General features: G+C 35.8%; 1 protein-coding gene across 3 annotated transcripts in view; it reads left to right on the top strand.

The window, feature by feature from the left end:
* cap2 (cyclase associated actin cytoskeleton regulatory protein 2) overlaps positions 1-24,963 on the top strand; it is a 43,047-nt gene that overhangs the window by 14,743 nt on the left and 3,341 nt on the right. For all 3 annotated transcript variants that reach the window (XM_079878155.1, XM_079878156.1, XM_079878157.1), the window contains 6 exons: positions 1,716-1,793; positions 15,903-16,046; positions 18,062-18,147; positions 19,373-19,478; positions 23,117-23,264; positions 23,361-23,509. In XM_079878155.1, the coding sequence (XP_079734281.1) occupies positions 1,716-1,793; positions 15,903-16,046; positions 18,062-18,147; positions 19,373-19,478; positions 23,117-23,264; positions 23,361-23,509 (711 nt within the window). The remainder of the gene's footprint in view (positions 1-1,715; positions 1,794-15,902; positions 16,047-18,061; positions 18,148-19,372; positions 19,479-23,116; positions 23,265-23,360; positions 23,510-24,963) is intronic.

Raw genomic sequence — 24,963 nt, 5'->3', positions numbered from 1 at the left:
GTGTGTGGTTCAGTTCTGTCCCGGTCGGCTTCTCCTCGCTCAGGTGTGCTTCAGCTTCCGGCACTTTCTGTCCCTGCTGGGTTCATTTATATAGACCTTTGTACTTTTTTGTTATGAAGGTCACATTAAAACTTTTGCTTGCTTCTTCTCAAATGCCCCATAATGGATTTTGTTATACATAACAAAACATTCAATCTTATTATCATAGAAATGTGATTCGATTTTAAATGCTATGATAATTTGAAAATATTTTCTCATCAAATACTTATCAAAGAAAATTAAGGTCAATTTATGTTTTGAACATATTATTTTTATTGTGAGCTTTTCCAGGCAAACTGAATTGAGTTATGAATTTTATCTAATCAAACTGTATTTTTTGTGTAATTTTGTGAAATTATACAAAAAAGGTGTAAAATGCAAGATATGACACCAAATTTTGCGTGCTTCAGTAAAATTATTTTAATGCATTAAGGATTTTGAATTAATCACATGCTTTAACGTATTAATAATTGATATATATATATATATACACTACCGTTTAAAAGTTTGGGGTCAGTAAGATTTTTTAATGTTTTTAAAAAGTCTCTTCTGCTCACCAAGGCTGCATTTATTTGATAAAAAAAAACAGTAATATTGTGAAATATTATGACAATTTAAAATAACTGTTTTCTATTTTAATATATTTTAAAGTGTAATTTATATCCTGTGATCAAAGCTGAATTTTCAGCATCATTACTCCAGTCTTCAGTGTCACATGATCCTTCACAAATCACTCTAATGTGATGATTTGATGATCAAGAAACATTTATGATTATTATCAGTGTTGAAAACAGTTCATATTTTTGTGGAGAAAACTTATATTCATGATTCTTTGATGAATAGAAAGTTCAAAAGAACAGCATTTATTTAAAATATAATATTTTCTAACATTATAAATGTCTTTACTGTAACTTTTGATCAGTTTAACTCATCCTTGATGAATAAAAGTATTGATTTATTTTATTTCTTTCCCCCAAAAAATAAAATTAAAATTCTTACTGACCCCAAACTTTTGAACGGTAGTGTTTAATGTTACAAAAGCTTTAGATTTCAGATAATGCTGTTCTTTTGAACTTTCTATTCATCATAGCGTCATGTTTTCACACTATTTTCAACATTAATAATAATCATAAATGTTTCTTGAGCATCAAATCATCATATTAGAGTGATTTCTGAAGGATCATGTGACACTGAAGACTGGAGTAATGATGCTGAAAATGCAGCTTTGATCACAGGAATAAATTAAACTTTACTATATATTCACATAGAAAACAGCTATTTTAAATTATAATAATATTTCACAATTTTTACTGTATTTTTATTTTTAATCAAATAAATGCAGCCTTGGTGAGCAGAAGAGACTTCTTTTAAAAACATTAAAAATCTTACTGACCCCAAACTTTTGAACGGTAGTGTATATATATATATACTGTTAAAAAAAGTTGCTTCCACAAATTTAAAGAACATTAAACTTTGATGTTTAAGCCATTTCAACTTAAATTTCATTAAACTGGCATACTTTTTTTTTTTTTTAAGTTGAAAATTGCTTAACTTATTTTAATGATTTAAACATATGGTAAAAACATATGTTTTCATAACTTATTGATCTTGTAATTTTTTTGCAGTGTAGGCCTACATGTATAACATTTATTTGCTTGTTTGTTTTTCTCCATCAGGCAGAAATGGTGAACAATGCCCTGCAGATCCAGCGCTCCTTCCTCGAAATGTCCATGACACACCGAGAGCCAGCAAAGGTACAACCCAACCAACGTCTGTGTCACTGCATTTACATTTCAGCTGGCTGTAAACTTATGTGACATTTCACAGTTTTATGGTCTTGAAGTAATCTCTTGCCATGAAGTACTGTTAGCATATCTCACACTTGGAGTGTGTCATAATTTAAGCACTATAATATCAATGTTTAGCTTAGCTTAGAGTCTCTTCAGTAAAGGACTCGTGTGGCTCTGTCTGTGCAGTCTCAACAGATGCAGTTTTAAAGAGGTCATGTTATGCCCTATTTTTGGTTTTCATGCTCGCATGTTCAAAAGGCACATTATTTCCCCCCATGTTTGACATTATTGCAGCTCGTCTCTTTAACTGAATGTAGGGCGGGACTCATTTTTATCCATTGGTTGTTGTTTGGGTCTCTGAATAAGACACTGAAAAAGTATTTTCCTCCATATTCTCACTAGATCAGACTATATGAGCCATACAATCCTGATGAATCAAATATAAAACACGTATGCAAACTTTATTTTTGGCTAAAGCCCAAAGTATAATTTAATTTTCACACGAACGATTATATGCATGGAGCCGAACACTTAACATCATGCATTTGGTAGCGTGCGCTTGACACAGGATCATCCTTGTCCAGTGTCTGCGCTATTTCTCTCCAGAAGTTATGACCAATAAAAATGTCATTGTACTCATTTAACGGTAGGGTTGGCAATTTCAGAGAGGCTAGCAATGGCATGCTAGCTTTGAAAGCATAAGATCCCACCCGCTTATTACTCTGGGAAAAAATAATGTGCGAGCTGTGCGTAAAGAGTACATGCACGTAGAAAACACTGCATGCATATAGTATTCACATATTGCTATGCATTGAAATTCACATCACATGCATTGCACACAAAAGAAACAAAGCATACTTTGGGCTTAAATGCAAGCTCATGACATATTGTTCACAATAACATGTATTTAGAAAATAGATGTGAATTTTAATTTCATGCCGATTGTAAAGGAAGAGCATTGAGATTTGTCTGTATCTCTTCACTCTTATATTGCTCTAGATTTGTATGCTGTAATTTTTTTTCAAGGAACATTTTTCACATACAAATGTTCCAAATAGTTACTCCATGTCCTAACCAGACATGATGGGATAAGATGTGATGTGACAAGCAAATTGTCTGTCCACACCAGACGTGATGTGACTATAAGACACAATAAAATCAATCCAAAATCACAGCCAATCAGAAGAGCCTGTGGGCGGAGTCTCTCTGGAAGCACACTGCACTCACAGCCAATCAGAAGAGCCTGTGGGCGGAGTCTCTCTGCAAGCGCACTGCACTCACAGCCAATCAGAAGAGCCTGTGGGCGGAGTCTCTCTGCAAGTGCACTGCACTCACAGCCAATCAGAAGAGCCTGTGGGCGGAGTCTCTGCAAGTGCACTGCACTCACAGCCAATCAAAAGAGCCTGTGGGCGGAGTCTCTCTGCAAGTGTACTGCACTCACAGCCAATCAGAAGAGCCTGTGGGCGGAGTCTCTGCAAGCGCACTGCACTCACAGCCAATCAGAAGAGCCTGTGGACGGAGTCTCTCTGCAAGCGCACTGCACTCACAGCCAATCAGAAGAGCCTGTGGGCGGAGTCTCTGCAAGTGCACTGCACTCACAGCCAATCAGAAGAGCCTGTGGGCGGAGTCTCTCTGCAAGTGCACTGCACTCACAGCCAATCAGAAGAGCCTGTGGGCGGAGTCTCTGCAAGCGCACTGCACTCACAGCCAATCAGAAGAGCCTGTGGGCGGAGTCTCTCTGCAAGCACACTGCACTCACAGCCAATCAGAAGAGCCTGTGGGCGTAGTCTCTGCAAGCGCACTGCACTCACAGCCAATCAGAAGAGCCTGTGGGCGGAGTCTCTGCAAGCGCACTGCACTCACAGCCAATCAGAAGAGCCTGTGGGCGGAGTCTCTGCAAGTGCACTGCACTCACACCCAATCAAAAGAGCCTGTGGGCGGAGTCTCTGCAAGTGCACTACACTCGCAAACAACTGGATAATCAAATTCTTAAATATTACACCATTTAACCATTAACATACTGAGTGACTGAAACGATCTCCATCATAGAACACACTTGTTTGTCCACAGTCGGAACGTTCTTGTTTCCTTTAATTTATAAAGGTGAATTATCCATGTTGCTTTCAGTATATATAAAGGTCACGCATAATGATATTCAAACTCACATTAGACGCTGTAAACATTAAATAAAGCTCATAATCAATACCTGAGATTATCATTGTCATACCTTGTATGTTGTTGTTCAGGCTTCAACGCTGCAGGAATAGAGTCGTCGTGTGTCTGGTTAGGAATAAAACTTGGTAACACTTTATTTTACAGTGTCCTTGTTACATATGTTACATGTACTTAACATAGTAATTACAGTAAATTATGCATAATTACATACAACTAACCCTCAACCAAATCCTAATCCTACATGTAGTTGTACTGTAACAACAATGACACCTTAAAATAAAGTGTAGCCAAAAACTCTTATTAACTTGGAAAAAGATGACCTAAATAAAAAAATAAGGTTACACTTTATTTTAAGGTGTCATTGTGACAGTGTAATTATATATTTAAGTACTGAGTAAAATTAAGCAACTACATGTACTTACTATAGGGTTAGGGTTTGGTTGAGGGTTAGTTGCATGTAGTTATGCATAATTTACTGTTAATACTATGGTAAATACATGTAACATATGTAACAAGGACACTGTGAAATAAAGTGTTACCAAAATTAATAACCTAGGGTGAATACTGGTAAAGTGGGACAGTTAAGCTTCTTAATTTCTATCTTTACATGTAAATGATTCCATTACTAAAAATCAACACTGAGCTCATCATAAGCAAGTATGTGATAAAAAAAATATAGATTCTGTGGCTATGACATCACTTCCGGGGGTGTGGCACACCATATTCAACAACCTTACAGTGAACCGTGATGGTAAAGTAAAATGACATAGCATTCTGAGGTGAATAATGTTAAGATTATAACAATTAAAACACTCATGGATCATTTGTAATTAGGGGCCAAGCACCGAAGGTGCGGAGGCACCTATTGTATCTGTTCCCGTTCTTCTTATTATTATTCTTCCTTCTTCCAACTGGGAGTCTATGGCAGCCCATAGAACCGAATGCGGGAAAGTTGTTTTGGTTTGACATTCTGATAGAGGACAGTCCCAACATTAAATACACCAATTTTGGTGTGTCTAAGTCATTCCCTCTAGCGCCACCACCTGTCCAAAGTTTCACTTTTATTTTGCTAATAACTTTTGAACCGTAAGGCCAATCAACAAAATTCTTTTTCTCTCTGATTCCTGAGCTCATGCCAATTCGATTGCACCCTATGACGTCATTTCCGTCATAACAATATGGCCGCCATTTTGAATTTATCTAAAAAGCTACTTTTTCGAACTCGTCCTAGACGGTTTGTCCGATTTGCACGAAAATTAAACCAGATCATCTACAGACCATGCTGACAAAAAGTTATGGAATTCAAGTTGATTCGCTTAACAGTTTTCGATAAACCCACGAATAAATTTTACGTAGCGCTTGCGAAAACAGATGTAAAGCCGTATCTCCGCAACGCTTTATCAGATTCAGACCAAAGTTGGTACATGTCATCACAAGCATGACCTGAGGCTACATGCTGTGTTTCGGCGCAGCGCCACCTACTGGTCCGGAGATATGAAAAATGGCTATTTTTGCTTATAACTTCTGAACAGTTTGTCCAAAAATCATAAAATTGGTCTTGTTAGATTCAGGGTAACATGCCGAGTCCACTGATATCCAATATTACCATATCGGCCATTTTGGCTGTCGGCCATTTTGAATTTTGTGCTAAAATGCTGTATTTTAAGAACACATGAACGGATTGTTACGGAACTTGGTATGGGTCATCAGCCCGATGTCCTGAAGGAGCGTGAGAAGTTTCGAAACAGCGCCACCTAGTGGTGAATTTTTTTTTTCAAATGCTTATAACTTTGGGTGTGGTCAACTTATTTTCACGAAACTCATCTTTTTAGACTCCTGAATCATTGCCGAGTCCTATGATACCAAACATGCTAGGTTTCGCCTTACGGTTTGTGTAGCGTTGTGATTTAGCGCTTAAAAAACATTTGGCTATATCTTCGAAACCGCTAGTCCGATCGAGACGAAACCACCGTCAGAAGTTTGGAAACATAGGTCGATAGCTATACGCCAATGCCCAAATGCGAAAATATTGATGTTTAGGGGTAGTAAATTCCAAACAAAGTCATGTGTCAGTCATTTTTTACGTGTTTTTTCATATAAATGCCTATAACTCTGAAGCGAATTGAGATATTTTCACCAAAACTGACACACATATGTATGGGCTCACTCTGAGGACACGTAAAAAAAATTGTGGGACTGAGCCTCTTGGTGGCGCTATAATAGAACAAAACATGAAATTCCCATTGACTTCAATAGAGTTTTGTGAAATAAAATGCTATTTTCATTCAAAACCTACTTTTTCGAACTCCTCCTACACCGATTGTCCGATTTTCACCAAAATCGAATCATATCATCTCCAGACTGTGCCGACTGAAAGTTATGGATTTCGTGTCGATTGACGAAACCGTTTTCGTATAGCGCAGCAGCAAAGTTGAGGCATGATGCTAAAAGCATTATTCAGGCTTTATCTCTGCAATGCCTTGACATATTGACACCAAACTTTGTATGTGTCATTGTCACTTCACTCTGACCACATCACATCAGTTTTGTAACTGCGCCACCTATTGGTCGAAAGTGATAATCCATTAAATCATATTTTTAATTACTGTTTATATGATTTTTCAGGCATTTCGCCTAAAATCTTCTTTAAATGTCTTTAATTGCTAATTGTTGCAGTTGATCTGACACTTTCAGCAATGTTGGCATGTCTTGTCGTCTTATTCTGCTTGGCCCCGGTAATTGCTGCTTGCAGCTATATTTGTTATATATTTTGTTATAGGATGTAATGGTGAATCAGAATTTGTAAAAATCACATTCATATGAATCTTTTTTTGTTGTTTTTTATGTGATTTTGACACTGTCCCAGTTTGCCAATAGCGTATTGTTAAACTGGGACAGGGTATTATTGGCAAACTGGGACAGCCATTTAAGTCATTCTAATGGGGGAATTGAGTTCCCTTTTTGTATGCCCCTCATAAATTTAGTTAGCTTGCTAGATATTTCAACAAAGATTGTAAACTGATTTTAAAAATCAGTTAAAAAAAAAAAAAAAAAAAAAAAACCCAAAAAAAAGAAAGAAAGATGGATGGATGATACAAGCTTGGATGGCTGGGACATTTGCAATATTTGCAAAAAACTTTTCAACAAAAAGAAATGAAACTTAGCCTGTGTGGAATAAAATTAGCCTATAAGAAGAAATGCTTATGAAGATTTCTATTTTTTAAATTTATATGAAATAAACTAAACCCAATACAAAATATTGTGGACAGGCGAGGGAGGGAGGGGTGGAAAGAATCTGCTGTACCTGCACCCCTCCTTAAAAAAAGTGATTTTTATTTATTTTTTTGTTGTTGTTTATATTGTTATTGTGTATTTAATTAATTGGGCCTACATTTGAATAACAATTTAATGTGTTTGAAGTGTCCCAGTTTGCCAATAAAGGTGTCCCAGTTTGACAGTAGCACATGGAAAAATGTGGTTTGGGGTCCATGTGTGTTTGAGTAAGAGTCATCCATCCTGTGTTTAATATTTCTTTCTTTTTTATTCTGTATAGTAGAGTAGAGCACTTAAGCTATTTAGAATTGTATCATATGAGGGGCTAAGACATTTTGATCATAATAAAACATTATACAGAAGGTAAATTATCAGAAAGTGTCCCACTTTACCAGTATTCACCCTAAGTTTTGGTCGTGCCATCACACTTAGCAATGGTGTGCATCAGAAGACTTGAAATATAGTGCATAAATTGTGTTGACTACTTACAGAGTAAATAATGACAGGATTTAAAGTGTGTGTGTGATCCATCGCTTTAAGGGTGATTATACACTCAGTGGCGCTCTGCCACGATCCCGAACTCTTCCTCTATTCCTCCGTGCTCTTCCGAGCGATGTGGTCAGCCATGCGACATCGGCTTCTGTTCACATAGGGATTACCTCTCCTGTTTTAAAAAATGCCCATGCGACACATTCCCGGTCATTCACACACACACACACACACACACACACTCCGTCCGGGGGAAGAGCAGGGGCCGCGTGATGTCATGCCATCAGACTTCGGTCCACGTTTTCCCAAAACACCAGGAAGATCTCCGGCTATTGGACGAGAATCACTGGCTAATAAACACAAGTGATAGAGGAAGAGTCAAGCGGACTTTAAAGAGCTTTTTTTATTTTCACCACAGATTAACTATGCAACGAACGGACTAATGGCCGTCAAGTCAAGTCACCTTCATTTATACAGCGCTTTTAACAATATAGACTGTTTTAAAGCAGCTTTACAGAGATAATAGGAAATTAAGCTCTAGAATAAAGTATAAATTTCATTTTTTGGCTGAACTTTCGCTTTAACCGATGAGATAAGAGGTTTGTCTTGCATCGTTTGTGCAACAGACATGAATGATACCTAAAGTCATGTGACTTGTTGAGGAGAGGTTCGATACTTCTTTTCAGTCAGACTTAGACTTTCACATAACATTCACTAAAAGTGGCACTTAAAAATCTAATTCAATATTTAATGATATTATGACATGCAATTTGATTTAATTTTGAGCTATTCCTGCATTAAGTTGCATGGAAAGGATTTTTCTGGTTGTAATAATATATATTTTGCTTTCCCTCCTCCAAACAAAAGATGTGTTTTATTGTTAAATGTTTTAAAAGCTGTTTGATTGGAGTGAAGTTTGGAGGAAGCCTCACAAGTTTTGCATTACTAATAAGGTTTCATGTAAGATTTTCCAAGTTATGTAGAAGAAATCTGTGTTTTTTTGTAAAAATGCCACTAAAACTATACATTAGTCATTTATTTTGGGGATGGTGACATTTATTTGGAAAGAATTATTTTCAAATATAAATTAAGATTGTAGAAGTTTGATCTGATAAGGTGTTTCTCATTTGATGCTGATACAAATGTAGTATTTATTATTTTATTTTATTATATTTGCTCGTTATTATATTCATCAGGGTCGATGAAAAATGTCTATATTTGAACAATTTAAAACTGACATTAAAATGTATTTGTGAGTAAGAACTTACAATGCAAATTATGCAATTGGGGATTTCTCCGAATGGATTCCCACAAATCTGAATGGAAAAACTCTCAACCTGAATATGCTAAGAAAAGACTGGCTATCTCTGTAGTACTGTAGCACACACACACACACACACACACACACACACACACACACACACACACACACACACACACACACACACACACACACACACACACACACACACACACACACGTTTACTTAGCTATCTAAATGGGGACTCTCCATAGACGTAATGATTTTTATACTGTACAAACTGTATATTCTCTCCTCTTACACTAACTAAACCTACCCATCTCTCTCTCACACTCACACACACACACACACACACACACACACACACACACACACACACACACACACACACACACACACACACACACACACTAACCCGACCCCGACCCCTACCCATCACACTCACACACACACACACACACACACACACACACTAACCCGACCCCGACCCCTACCCATCACACTCACACACACACACACACACACACACACACACACACACACACACACACACACACACACACACACACACACACACACACACACACACACACACACTCACTAACTCGACCCCTACCCATCACACTCGCACACACACACACACACACACACACACACACACACACTAACCCGACCCCTACCCATCACACTCACACACACACACACACACACACACACTCACACTAACCCGACCCCTACCCATCACACTCACACACACACACACACACACACACACACACACACACACACACACACACTAACCCGACCCCTACCCATCACACACACAAATATATTTTTTATACCAGATTGACAAATGAAGACGTCCCTAAAGGAGGTTTTTGGAGATTTTGGTCACTTCTTGTCCCCAAAATATAGTTAAGTAGGTTTACACACACACACACACACACACACACACACACACACACACACACACACACACACACACACACGCACACACACCAGCTCAGCTTTCGCAATAATTCTGAAATACAATTTTTTTTGTTGGTTCATGCATATATAAATATACCCTCCAAACATTCTCTCTCACTCACACACACTATGTTTAGCCGTTGTTCCTCTCCATCAGTAGTGTGAAGTGTGTGAAGCTCCCAGGAGGGATGCTGGACAGTTGCCCTAAACCTCTGGCTTTTCTCTCCCGCTCTATGTGTGTGTGTGTGTGTGTGTGTGTGTGTGTGTGTGTGTGTGTGTGTGCAGGACTGAGCTTGCATTCTGTGGCTTTTTATGGGCATGTTCTATATTTGAGCCGGTGTGTGTGTGTGTGTGTGTGTCCCGGGTCACGTGACGGGCCTGTCACTGGACGAGGAGTGTTTGTGTGGCCTGTAGACCGCAGCTGCTTCTCCCTGATTCCTCTTCTAATTGAGTCGCTCTGTGACTTCATGACCGAGATGTTCGTTCTCGACATAATACTGTCTGATCAGAGGATATTTATACGTATCCCAATTGTTGATCAACTTGAACCTATTACGTGAATTATACCTTCCAGAGTATATGATGTGTCCAGTTATTTATAAAAAATAGATTTATTTATTTACTTTTAAATTACAATTATATTCTAATTAAATACACTTATTTTATTAAATTACAATTATTTTATTTTAATATTTATTTTATTGAAATTAAATTGCAGTTGTATATTATTTAAATTAATTAAATATATATATATATATATATATATATATATATATATATATATATATATATATATATATATATATATATATATATATATATATATATATTAAATAATAAATAAATATAATAAATAAATAAATGTATTTAAATATTTTATATATATATATATATATATTTATTCATTTATTTATTTATTTATTTTTGTCTGTTCAGAGGATATTTATCCTGGTCATTTTGAACCTTTTATGTAAATTATATTGAACAGAATTTATACAACTAATATGTGTCCAAATATTTATAAAATAGTTTATATTATATATATATATTTTTTTTTTATTATTATTATTATATTTCATTAAATTACACCTTTTTTATTTTAGAAAATTAAAATGATTTTATTTGATTGATAATGATTTTACTTTCTCCATATGTTAATTCTTGGTTATTTTTAAACTTTCAAAATAACTATACCTTCCAGAGTTCATACAATGTATCATACAATATAAATTATTATATTGCTTTATTTGCTTTATTTTAAAATAAATAAATTAAAAATATTTTATTTAAAATAAATGACAATTATTTATTTAAATTAAATTACAATTTTATATGATGTGGTCATACTGATAATAAAAAAAATATAATACAATATTTATAATTAAAATGCAAAAATAGTTCAGGCTAAGTGCACACTTTGAATGCAATCTCTCTTTCTCGCGATGCGATTCATAATCTGATGAGAAAGCTCTTAGCTCGGGTCTGGCTCCATTCATAGCTCAGAGATAGGCTATTTCTGTCGCTCTGTGGCTGAGCATGATGGGAAGGGAAGTTCAGAACGATGCTGTAAGGTACTCGCTCTCGGACAGTGTCCTAACAAGGGCCGTAATGTCAGAGAGTGGATGAAAGAGACTCCTTTGTTCACAGAAATCAAAATCATGCGCATGTTGTTATGGGAGGAATTTATGTAAATAGGGTTTTTGACTTAATCACTTTGTGTCACACAAACACCACAGATCAATACTGAGTCACATTCAGCCACAAAACAGTAAATATAGATGCATTAATACACAATGTGCCAGCAAACACCGTCTCTCGCTTACTTGATGAGGTTGAAGTCAGGTCAGCCGTTATTTCATGCTACTGAATTGCACATGAATGTAAGTTCAACTAAAAACAAGAAGTGGTATTTTTAGTCCGGAGACTCATTCTCCCACCGAGCTCTTATGAAACGGACTGAAAGCGTGGACATGGCAACTGCTGGAACACAAGCGTAAATACAAAAACGTTCATTTAACAAAGGAAACAGTGTGTTCCCTCTCCTCCTTGTTGAGAGGTAAACTGTAAACATCGCTACGGGACCGGGCCTTACAAGGCGAGGGGATCCCATCATTACGGGCAGGAATGCCGAGTGGGAGGAGGTGAAGCTTTTATTGGAAAAAACGGTCCCACTATTAAAAGTCCGCTTGGGTGACTCCGGCTCCGTGCTTTTCTCTCTCTCAGGGGTCAATGGCATCAAAACTGGAGTTGTGGAGCTTTAGCGATCATCTGTCCTTAATGCGGACACTTTTAGCTGATATGCATTTAATGGACACCTTTAAAATCCCATTGTTTACACTTTATTTTAAGGTGACAGTGTGAGTACTGTGGAATATTAACATGTGCTTACAAAAAAGGGTTCTACACACACTCTCAGAAAAAAAGGTACAAAAGCTGTCACTGTGGCAGTACCTTTTCAAAAGGTACACCTTTGTACCTAAAGAGTGCATATTAGTCCCTCAAAGGTACATATTATTTCCAAAAGAGTACATATTAGTTCCAAAAGAGTACATATTAGTTCCAAAAGAGTACATATTAGTACCTAAATGGTGCATATTAGAACCCTTTTGAAGGGTACTGTCCCCCAGTGACAGCTTTTGTACCTTTTTTTCTGAGAGTGCAGAAACAAATATTTCTTGACTCAATTTGAAAGAACACTCTATGGGCTGCATCTAAAATCACATACTATATAGTAGGCGAAAAACAGTATGTGACAAAAGAAGTATGTCTGAATTCACACAGTACTCTTAAAAGATACCCGGATGATCTACTACTTCCGGTGGGATTCTGAAGTGTGTTTATGATGGACACTTTAATATCCCATGAGGCCACAGGAGAGGATTTGTGAATGACCGTGAAGCAACTGTAGGTCACATGATAATGACAACATGGCGGATGTAGTGCGTCCAGATTACATTCATACTGTATCGAACATACTTTTTTTAGCGGTCGTGACGTATTTACTACTTGAAAATAAGTACTTACTCAAGAGAGTATGTGATTTTGGACACAACGTAGGACTTGCATTGACTAGTCGGGTACTTATGGAAGCTTGTTTCCGCCACAGAATAAAACATTTTAAAAGATAATTGCGACTTTTTATCTCACAATTGCGAGTTTACATCTCGCAATTCTGACTTTATTTCTCTGAATTGTGTGATAGAAAGTCAGAATTGCGTGAAATAAAGTCGCAATTGCGTGTTATAAAGTCAGAATTGCGAGATATAAAGTCAGAATTTGCGACTTTATATCGTGCAATTCTGACTTTATATCTCCCAATTGCGACTTTATTTCTCAGAATTGCAACTTATATATCTCGCAATTGCGACTTTATTTCTCAGAATTGTGACTTTATATCCCGCAATTGCGACTTTATTTCTCAGAATTGCGACTTTATATCTCGCAATTGCGACTTTATTTCTCAGAATTGTGACTTTATATCCCGCAATTGCAACTTTATTTCTCAGAATTGTGACTTTATATCTCGCAATTGCGACTTTATTTCTCAGAATTGTGACTTTATATCCCGCAATTGCAACTTTATTTCTCAGAATTGCGACTTATATATCTCGCAATTGCGACTTTATTTCTCAGAATTGTGACTTTATATCTCGCAATTGCGACTTTATTTCTCAGAATTGCGACTTTATATCTCGCAATTGCAACTTTATTTCTCAGAATTGTGACTTTATATCTCGCAATTGCGACTTTATTTCTCAGAATTGTGACTTTATATCCCGCAATTGCGACTTTATTTCTCAGAATTGCGACTTTATATCTCGCAATTGCGACTTTATTTCTCAGAATTGTGACTTTATATCCCGCAATTGCGACTTTATATCACGCAATTGCGACTTTATTTCTCAGAATTGCGACTTTATATCTCGCAATTGCGACTTTATTTCTCAGAATTGCGACTTTATATCCCGCAATTGCGACTTTATTTCTCAGAATTGTGACTTTATATCCCGCAATTGCGACTTTATTTCTCAGAATTGTGACTTTATATCTCGCAATTGCGACTTTATTTCTCAGAATTGTGACTTTATATCCCGCAATTGCGACTTTATTTCTCAGAATTGTGACTTTATATCCCGCAATTGCGACTTTATATCCCGCAATTGCGACTTTATTTCTCAGAATTGTGACTTTATATCACGCAATTGCGACTTTATTTCTCAGAATTGCGACTTTATATCTCGCAATTGCGACTTTATATCTCGCAATTGCGACTTTATTTCTCAGAATTGTGACTTTATATCTCGCAATTGCGACTTTATTTCTCAGAATTGTGACTTTATATCCCGCAATTGCGACTTTATTTCTCAGAATTGTGACTTTATATCCCGCAATTGCGACTTTATTTCTCAGAATTGCGACTTTATATCCCGCAATTGCGACTTTATTTCTCAGAATTGCGACTTTATTTCTCTCAATTCTGACTTCATATCTCGCAATTCTGAGAAAAAAAGTCAGAATTGTGAGATAAAAAGTCGCAATTATTTATTTATTATTCAGTGGCGGAAACAAGCTTTCTATAGGTACTTGTATTTATATTAGGTAAAAAATGTATCCGCCTCAGTGGAGCGCATACGTTTTTTATGCACATTTGTTGAATTTATGCGCATCTTGCCGTTTCCATTCAATTCGCATAAAAATAGGTGGATGAAAACGAGATGCTATAGTTTTTATTCATATTTTGTATCAGTTTTTATTTTTATGTTTAGTTTTCATTTAACATTTTTGTTATTTAGTTTTTTTTTTTCATAATTTTTAATAGTTTCTGATTTAAAAAAAAAAATGTATATAGTTGTTATTAAATTTTATTTCCCTTTTTTAGAGCTACACAATTCTGGACAAATTTTTTTTGTTTCAAACTGAGATCACGATTTCCCACGATGCTGAACATACATCTAAACAAAAATAACATGTAATTTACTAGAGGTTCTGATGCTGCAGTCTATTTCAAATGTTCAAATTAATCTGAATGAATTATTTTTAAAAAATCTGTTTGAATAAATGATTCAATGACTCGCTCATAAAGACTTCGCTTGTTTCATTACTGGATGAATCAGCATTTTTGAACAAATCAAGTAAATGAATGATTCAATGACTCGCTCATAAAGACTTCACTTGATTCATTACTGGATGAATCAGCATTTTTGAAGTGAATCAATTAAATGAATGATTCAATGACTCGCTCATATAGACTTCACTTGATTCATTACTGGATGAATCAGCATTTTTGAACAAATCAAGTAAATGAATGATTCAATGACTCGCTCATAAAGACTTCACTTGATTCATTACTGGATGAATCAGCATTTTTGAAGCGAATCTGTTGAATGAATGATTCAATATCAAATAAATTTTTTAACAGTCACATGTCGCCACCTACTGGTTTAACGATGTAATGATTCAATCTTTATTTGAAGCTTTGAAGCTGAAGTTACTTTCAAAAGGTGATTTACTCTATTTTGATCACTACCGTAGACATCAGTGTTTATATCCGAACTATAAACTTTTATCCCAGTACTTCTGTGAAAATCTGAATTACTGTAAGACAGAAATAACAATACTGTGTGGTTAAAAAGACTGTTTGTGAAGCCGTTTCATTCCTCTCTGGGTCAGATATGAATATTCGCTGATTGTACTTGTCAAAGGATGAATCGTTGTCATTTAGGAATAAGATCTGCATGGGTGTTCGAATTGAGATCACAATCTTTTAATGATTAATCATGCAGCTCTGTTTTTTTATTTCAGGTAACTTGTTTTTATATTTTTGTTTCAGTTTTAGAATATTATAACCCTGGTCTGATGTTGCACAAATGAATCTTAACCTTTGATTGATGGCTTTTCCCCATCAGACGGAGCTGGCCGACCTCCTCAGACCTCTCTCCGACCAGATCCACGAGGTCCAGAGCTTCCGGGAGAAGAACCGCGGCAGTGACCTGTTCAACCACCTCTCAGCCGTGAGCGAGAGCATCCCCGCACTGGGATGGGTGGCTGTGGTGAGACCCTCTCTGTGGACACTCACTAACTCGCTGCATGCAAACATATTCATATATCATATGCAACAAGTTCTACAACCTGATCAGGTAGCACCGAGGTGCCAGGGGGATGTTAAAGGGGTGGTTGATCATGATTTCACTTTTCTAACTTTAGTTAGTGTGTAGTGTTGCTGTTTGAGCATAAACAACATCTTGCGGATTCTGTGGTATTTGTTATGAAAAACAGTAGCATAAATATACAAATGCACAAAAACTGCTAAAGCTTAAAGGGATAGTTCACTTTGAAATTAAATTTTGGTATGTTTTAGCTTACCTGAAGGGCATCCAAGATGTAGGTGTCTTTGTTTCCGCAGTAGTTTCAATTTTGATATTTTTAGGTCAAACCGTTCTTGTCTGTCAGTCATATAATGCAGGTCTATGGTCACGGTCTCAAAGCGCATGCACAGAGTCCAAATTAAAACAATTCCCCATCGTCCAAATTAAACAATTCCCCATCGTAAGTACACATTGATGGCCTAAGACACGAAACGAGCGGTTTGTGTGAGAAAACGAACAGTATTTATATCGTTTTTACCTCTTACAACACACCCACGTCCAAGTGATCTGAGGGCGCGAGCGCATCCTGCTGTGTGACGTGTATGCAGACTGGTGCATAGATATATACACTAGATGTTGCCTTGGCTATGGCAGTTCATTGGAACGAATGTCTTTAATGCGACATCTAGTGTATATATATATATGCACCAGTCTGCATACACGACACACACCAGGATGCGCCCGCGCCCTCAGATCACTTGGACGTGGGTGTGTTGTAAGAGGTAAAAACGATATAAATACTGTTCGTTTTCTCACACAAACCGCTCGTTTCGTGTCTTAGGCCATCAATGTGTACTTACGATGGGGAATTGTTTAATTTGGACGATGGGGAATTGTTTAATTTGGACTCTGTGCATGCTCTTTGTGACAGTGACCACTGACCTGCATTATAGGACTGACAGACAAGAACGGTTTGACCTAAAAATATCAAAACTGAAACTACTGCGGAAAAAAAGACACCTACATCTTGGATGCCCTTGAGGTAAGCTAAAACATACCAAAATTTAATTTTAAAGTGAACTATCCCCTTAATAACAAAAATTACTCTAATTATATTACTTTACTCCTTTAATACAGTTAATACATCAACATTAATAATATAATAAAATGCGTTATGAATATCCCACATTTCTGCCATAATACCACTTTTACAGTTAGTGTTACTACAGTAAATTCATGGTTAATGTGGGTGATTTGCGGATTGAAAAGCCTTCAAACTGGATCTTTGTGTCCTGTTTTCCACGCCAGTGAGAATGTCAGTGCTGTTTTATCTGGATTTAAACTAGTTTAATCCACAGAGACATTTGTGGTTTTTAAAGGAGAACTCGAGCACTTTTCACCGGATCTCACACTCGCGGTCAGCAGGTAAATGTGTTCGAGTAACACTGTTTTGTTCCACTTTTTCACACCGATAGGAAAAAATGTCTCAAAATGCAAGCATTTAGTTGCAGTCTACAGCCATGCAAACTTTTATAACTGATCCAGAAAATACCTGGTTTGACTTTTGAGTCTCTGCACATTCAGTTTCAGGCATGGCTTGATACTAGAGATAAAAGCCCATCAAATAAACTTCAAACAATATCACATTAGGCATATTTTCTTTGATTGTGACCTCACACAAACCATATCTGAGAGGACCACCAAACTGATTTCCTATTATGTAAACTCTTCTGATGTCTTCATGCCGTGGACGGCTGTATCTAATCTCTGCAATGTGAATTTGGACTGAGACAGATCTGGACTCCATCATTTTCTGCTTTAAACTACTGCATCTGTTTACAGCAGAGGTTCAGAGCCTCAGTATTAGTGCTTTACATGAAACTGATCTTTTATTCTGTGCTTATTATTTACTTTTTATGAGTGCATAAGCTCCTTTGACCATCTTTTGACCCGTTGTGTTCTCGCTCTCTGACATGCAGTGTCAGAAACCAGGGCCGTACGTGAAGGAGATGAACGACGCCGCGATGTTCTACACCAACAGAGTCCTGAAAGATTACAAAGACACGTTAGTGGATTGTTTTTGTATGTGTTAAGTTCAGTTTGATATGTTAAATTGGGATGCACGATATATCAGCCTCCATATCGGTATCGGCCGATATATGTTCATTTTTAACATTATAGTTATCGGCCTGATAAGAAAATTTTGCCAATATGTTAAAGCCCATAAATAATGGGTTATTTCCTCAGCTGAGACACTTCAGATGCGCACTGTTCAACATGATGCTTTTAAATTTGCTGAAATATGATTGGAATCACTTCAAAAAGGAAAATACAGTAAAGTGCAACATGTGCAGCGCAAAATCTGTCATATCGGCTTGAGAACATTATAATTGTGTGTTGGTCATGGATTTTAATGGTGAGACTTTTGTTTTTTGTAATCAGGCTCTCAAAAAATTATAGAAAAATTTGGATTTCGATTTATCGGCCAATACAGTGCTATGCATAAGTTTAGACACCCCTGCTAAAGTTGACTAAAAAGAGGAATAAAAAATCATCTTTTGGAAATTGAACTTAATGCCTTAATTAAAAAAATTAGGAAAAATCCAACCTTTAAGGACACCAATTTTCTTTGTGAATGAATAATGTATCGTAAATAAATAAATGTTCTTCCTTAAAATACAGGGTGCATAAGTTTGGACACCCCTATGTTAAATTCCCATAGAGGCAGGCAGATTTTTATTTTTAAAGGCCAGTTACTTCATGGATCCAGGATACTATGCATCCTGATAAAGTTCCCTTGGCCTTTGGAATTAAAATAGCCCCACATCATCACATAGCCTTCACCATACCTAGAGATTGGCATGGAGTACTTTCCATAAGATCATCTCTCAATGCAAATCAAACCAGCTATTAGGCTAACTGAAATAAAACCATGCCAATCTCTAGGTGTGGTGAAGGCTATGTGATGATGTGGGGCTATTTTAATTTTTTTAATTAAGGCATTGAGTTCAATTTCCAAAAGATGATTTTTTATTCCTCTTTTTAGTCAACTTTAGCATGGGTGTCTAAACTTATGCATAGCACTGTATATCGGTTATCAGTATTCAAATATAAAGAGTTATCGGTATCGGGTAAAATGTTCATATCAGTGCATCCCTAATGTTAAAGAGATATTACTCTTACAAGGTGGTTCTTCGAGGAGCATGCATAGTAAATTTCCCATCACACAAATATTTGTTTTGATATAAAAAAATGATTTATTGATTTGATGTTTCTTGTGTCGACCTCAGCGACGGCCGTCATGTGGAGTGGGTGCGTTCCTATCTGAGCATCTGGACTGAACTCCAGTCCTACATCAAGGAGCATCACACCACTGGCCTCGTGTGGAGCAAGACTGTGAGTGAGGCCGCAACGTCTTTGTGTTCTGGAAGTACCAATCCATAGTGTGACCCTGGACCACAAAACCAGTCACATGGGTCACAATTTAATAAATAAGCTTTCCATTGATGTATGCACTGCAAAAAATGCTTTTCTTAGAATTTCCAGTCCAAATATCAAAAAAAATTCTTAAATCAAGATGCATTTATTTAACAGATCTTCTATCGCCCTATAATCCATCGCGCTCTTTAAGATCAATAAATTCGAGGCTTTTGGTCATACCTAGGATATCTAGGTCCACCAAAGGAGGGAGATCATTTTCACATTTAGCTCCGAAACTCTGGAATAGTCTTCCTGATACTGTTCGTTGCTCAGACTCGCTCTCCCAGTTTAAAACTAGATTAAAGACGCATCTTTTTGACCAGGCATTCATATAATATTTTTAGTCTTACAGTTCAAACTACAATCCGGCCTCTAGTTCATAAACGCCGGAGGAGAACTGGCCCCCGACTGAGCCTGGGTTCTCCCAAGGTTTTTTTTTTTCTCTCCATTAGGTCACTTGATGGAGTTTTTCGGTTCCTTGCCACTGTTGCCTTTGGCTTGCTCAGTTGGGGATATTTTGGGGATATTTAATTTTATTTTATCAATCAATAAATTCCACTAGAAACAAACCTTGTTGTATTATTTTAATTTAATACTGTGAAGCTGCTTTGATACAATCTGTATTGTGAAAAGCGCTATACAAATATACTTGACTTGACTTGACTTGACATTTACTAAAGTAGTAAAATGAATTTTTGAAAATAAATCAAAATTAAGTGAGTTTTTGCTTAAAACAAGCTAAATTATCTGTCCATGGGGTAAGAAACATAATCTTGTTTCTGTTTGATTATAAAGATTATTTTTCTTACCTCATTGACAGATAAGCAAAAACTCACTTAATCTTGATTAATTCCCCCGGAAAACAAGATATAATATCGTATCTAATTTTACTTATCTATTCTTATCTTATCAATTTTTAGATATTTGGACTGGAAACCAGACAAAAATACTAAGTAAGAAAAGCATTTTTTGCAGTGTGGTTTGTTAGGATAGGACAATATTTGGCTGATATACGACTATTGAAAATCTGGAATCTGAGGATGCAAACAAATCGAAACATTGAGAAAATCTCCTTTAAAGTTGTTCATTTATGTTGGCGATTGTGTTGCATTCACTCACAGAAATACATGTTTTATATATTTATGGAAGGAAATGTACAAAATATCTTCATGGAACATGATCTTTACTTAATATCCTCATGATTTTTGGCATAAAAGAAAAATCGATAATTTTGACCCATACAATTTATTGTTGACTATTGCCACAAATATACCCATGCGACTCGAGACTGGTTTTGTGATCCAGGGTCACATATGTTAAACAGGGATGCATGATATATCGTCCACCATGTCGGCATCACTGTACTCTAATAGTCTTATTTAAAAAACATTATAGTGTACACAGTTATATTAAGTAGTTCTGGAACTTTTGGGGATGTCAAAACTTGTCTGAAATAGTGTGTGTGTCAGACAGAAACCTGAGAGCCGTCACTGACTGTGTGTGTGTCAGCTGTCCCTCCCGCTCTCTGTGTGTGTGTGTGTGTGTGTGTGTGTGTGGACTGTGTGCTGCGGACAGGTGGTCATCTGGGTCTTTTTGCATGGGGGGTTTACCATAGAAATGCCCCCAACAAAAGCCTAGTGTGTGTCTGGCTTACACACCTGCTCTCACACACACTCCTCGTAACTCAACCTCTCTTCTCATGTACTCCACACTATACCTCTCCTTTGACTTCAGTAAATATCCTCACACATCAAACTCCTGCATCACTGTATTGTCTCGCTTTTCCACTTCCTCTAACAGTTTGTTTAAGTACCTTTGCCTTTCCACCTCTTCACAAGGCATTGACCTTTGGGGTCAGAGGTCGAGCTGCCCAACCTACGCCGAACATCAGCACAAGTATTGGGATTATAAGTCTGTGTGTTTGCACAAGACAGCAAAAGATGAGTGTGCAACAGTTGTTTAAATGGCTTAACCGTGTGCAACTGTCAATGGCAGCTGTGCTGACGATGTGGAACAGGCGTAAGTGTGTCGTCAGGGTCACACAACACACACACGGCCCGCGCTAATTGTCCTTTTTTGTTAAATAAGATTATCCCAGTTGTGTCAGAAACACATGGACTGATATGAAAATCAGGACCGTCATGGAAACACTCATCGAGGATCAACAGGATTCAGTTAGCGAGAGACATCTTACAGCCTATTTTTGACTGATATTTATTGTGATATTTAATATTTTATAATATGCATAGAGAGAGTAGCAGTCAGAGGTATATATATCTTTATTACTGTATGACATCAGTGCTAATGGAAAAATATTTTGGTGTGTGTAAAAAAAAAAAAATATATATATATATATATATATATATATATATATATATATATATATATATATATATATATATATACACACTACTGGTCAAAAGTTTTAGATTGGTAAGATTTTTAATGTTTTTAAAATAAGTCTCTTCTGCTCACCAAAGTTGCATTTATTTGATTAAAAATACAAACAAAAACAGTAAAATTGTGAAATATTATTCCAATGTAAATCATCTGTTGTCTATGTGAATATATAGTAAAGTGTAATTTATTCCTGTGATCAAAGCTGAATTTTCAGCATCATTACTCCAGTCTTCAGTGTCACATGATCCTTCAGAAATCACTCTAATATGATGATTTGATGATCAAGAAACATTTATGATTATTATCAGTGTTGAAAACAGTTTTTTACATTTTTATTTCATGACGCTATGATGAATAGAAAGTTCAGAAGAACAGCATTTATCTGAAATAAAAAGCTTTTGTAACATTAAACACTACCGTTTAAAAGTTTGGGGTCAGTAAGAATTTTAATTTTATTTTTGTGGGAAAGAAATAAAATAAATCAATACTTTTATTCATCAAGGATGAGTTAAACTGATCAAAAGTTACAGTAAAGACATTTATAATGTTAGAAAATATTATATTTTAAATAAATGCTGTTCTTTTGAACTTTCTATTCATCAGAGAATTTTGAAACTGAACTGTTTTCAACACTGATAATAATCATAAATGTTTCTTGAGCATCAAATCCTCATATTAGAGTGATTTCTGAAGGATCATGTGACACTGAAGACTGGAGTAATGATGCTGAAAATTCAGCTTTGATCACAGGAATAAATTACATTTTAAAATATATTAAAATAGAAAACAGTAATTTTAAATTGTCATAATATTTCACAATAATACTGTTTCTTTTTTTTTTTTTTTCTTTTTTTTTTATCAAATAAAACTTTTGACCAGTAGTATATATATATATATATATATATATATATATATATATATATATATATATATATATAACCATTCATTCAGGCCAGCAACACTACAGACTCAATCCGTTGCCTCATACTCCGCCTTCTGGAGTAAAATGGCCATTGCAAGGAACTTACCAACACACGCAGTTACAATTTAGTTGCTGTACCGTCATAAGATATTCAGCCATGTTGTTAAACAGTATAATAATAAAGTGTATATATACTGTATATGTAGGGGACTAACTTGGATGTTCTCAACAGGGTCCTGTAGCCCCTTCCTCACAGTTCAACGCTCCTCCTCCTCCTCCTCCTCCTCCTCCAGTGTTCATGGATAATAAAGCCAGCGACAGCACAGCTCAACACTCGGCTCTGTTCGCACAGCTCAACCAGGGCCAGGACATCACTAAAGGTGGGCCGGAGACCTCCACCAGTCTCAGACACACTGTCCCGCCAGCAAACCTCACGTCAGGTGGTGTGTCTGTGTGTGTGTGTGTTCTTCCTCCAGGTTTAAAGCATGTGTCTGACGAGCAGAAGACGCATAAGAACGCCAGCCTGCGCTGTCCGGGAGAGAGGATCCACCGGGAGTCTCCGGCCAGGAGTCAGGAGCGGAGACATTCCCCAGTGCTGGAGCTGGAGGGGAAGAAGTGGAGGGTGGTGTGTGTGCTCTCCTCTCCTCTCCACGTCACATTAATACACACGCTCTCCTGCGACAGTCACTGCTAAAACACTGCAATACATGTGCAAAAGAGAATCTATACCACAATGCAATGCACTTGACATTTTATTATTATTATTATACAAAGCCATTTAGGCATTATCTTTGAAATTAAAATGCAAACTAGCAATTTACAAACAAAATAAGAGATATATTATATTATATTATATTATATTATATTATATTATATTATATTATATTATATTATATTATATTATATTATATTATATTATATGTGGTGTGGCGCAATGGATAAGACACATGCCTTTGGTGTGAGAGACCGGGGTTCGAATCCACTGTGAGACACCAATGTGTCCCTGAGCAAGACACTTAACCCCTAGTTGCTCCAGAGGCGTGCGACCTCTGACATATATAGCAATTGTAAGTCGCTTTGGATAAAAGCGTCAGCTAAATGAATAAATGTAAATGTAAATATTATATTATATTATATTATATTATATTATATTATATTTGAATACACATTAATATGTTATTATTATTATTATTATTATAACATTAATAATAATAATAATAAATTGTATTATTATTATAGTTACCATGGTTATTATTATTATTATTATAACATTAATAATAATAATAATAGATTGTATTATTATTATAGTTACCATGGTTATTATTATTATTATTATTATTACTACTATTTTTATATATTATTATGTTATATTATATTACAGTTGAGAAGAATACATTAGAATAATAATAATTCTTACATTAATAATAATAATTATAGTTAGCATAGTGGTTATTATTATTTTATAATGTATTCTTCTAAATATACAGTATAGTATAATATAGCATAATATATAATAATAGTAGTTGTATTAATAATAATAACCACTATGCTATCTATAATTGTTATTGTAGTAATTATTAATACTAGTATTATTCTAATTATATTATATTGTTAAATTATATATTAATTAATTATAAATAATTATGAGTTAATAATAATTATTATTATTTTATAGTTAGCATAGTGGTTATTATTACTGCTATTATTATATATTATTATGTTATAGTATATTGTATATTTAGAAGATTGCATAATGATGATGATAATAATAATAATAATAATTATTATTATTACTATACCATTTTCTCAATAGAAAGATATTTAGAAGAGCTTAACATGTTCTATGATTCTCAATATGATTCTCAGTGGCATAGGACACACTTGAAAGTGAAAGATATTCATTATATTCATATTCATCAAAAAAATTATGATTATCTCCCAAAAAGTGGCTTGTATGAATGTAGAAATGTTTATAATATGGTAACACGTGTAATCTGGGCTGTCGTATCCTATAGCTGTATCATCACTAGAGTGTGTGTGTGTGTGTGTGTGTGTGTGTGTGTGTGTGTGTGTGTGTGT

Source organism: Squalius cephalus (assembly GCF_949319135.1).
Source record: "Squalius cephalus genome assembly, chromosome: 8".
NCBI lineage: Eukaryota > Metazoa > Chordata > Actinopteri > Cypriniformes > Leuciscidae > Squalius > Squalius cephalus.
This window is presented reverse-complemented; position numbering and strand designations above follow the sequence as displayed.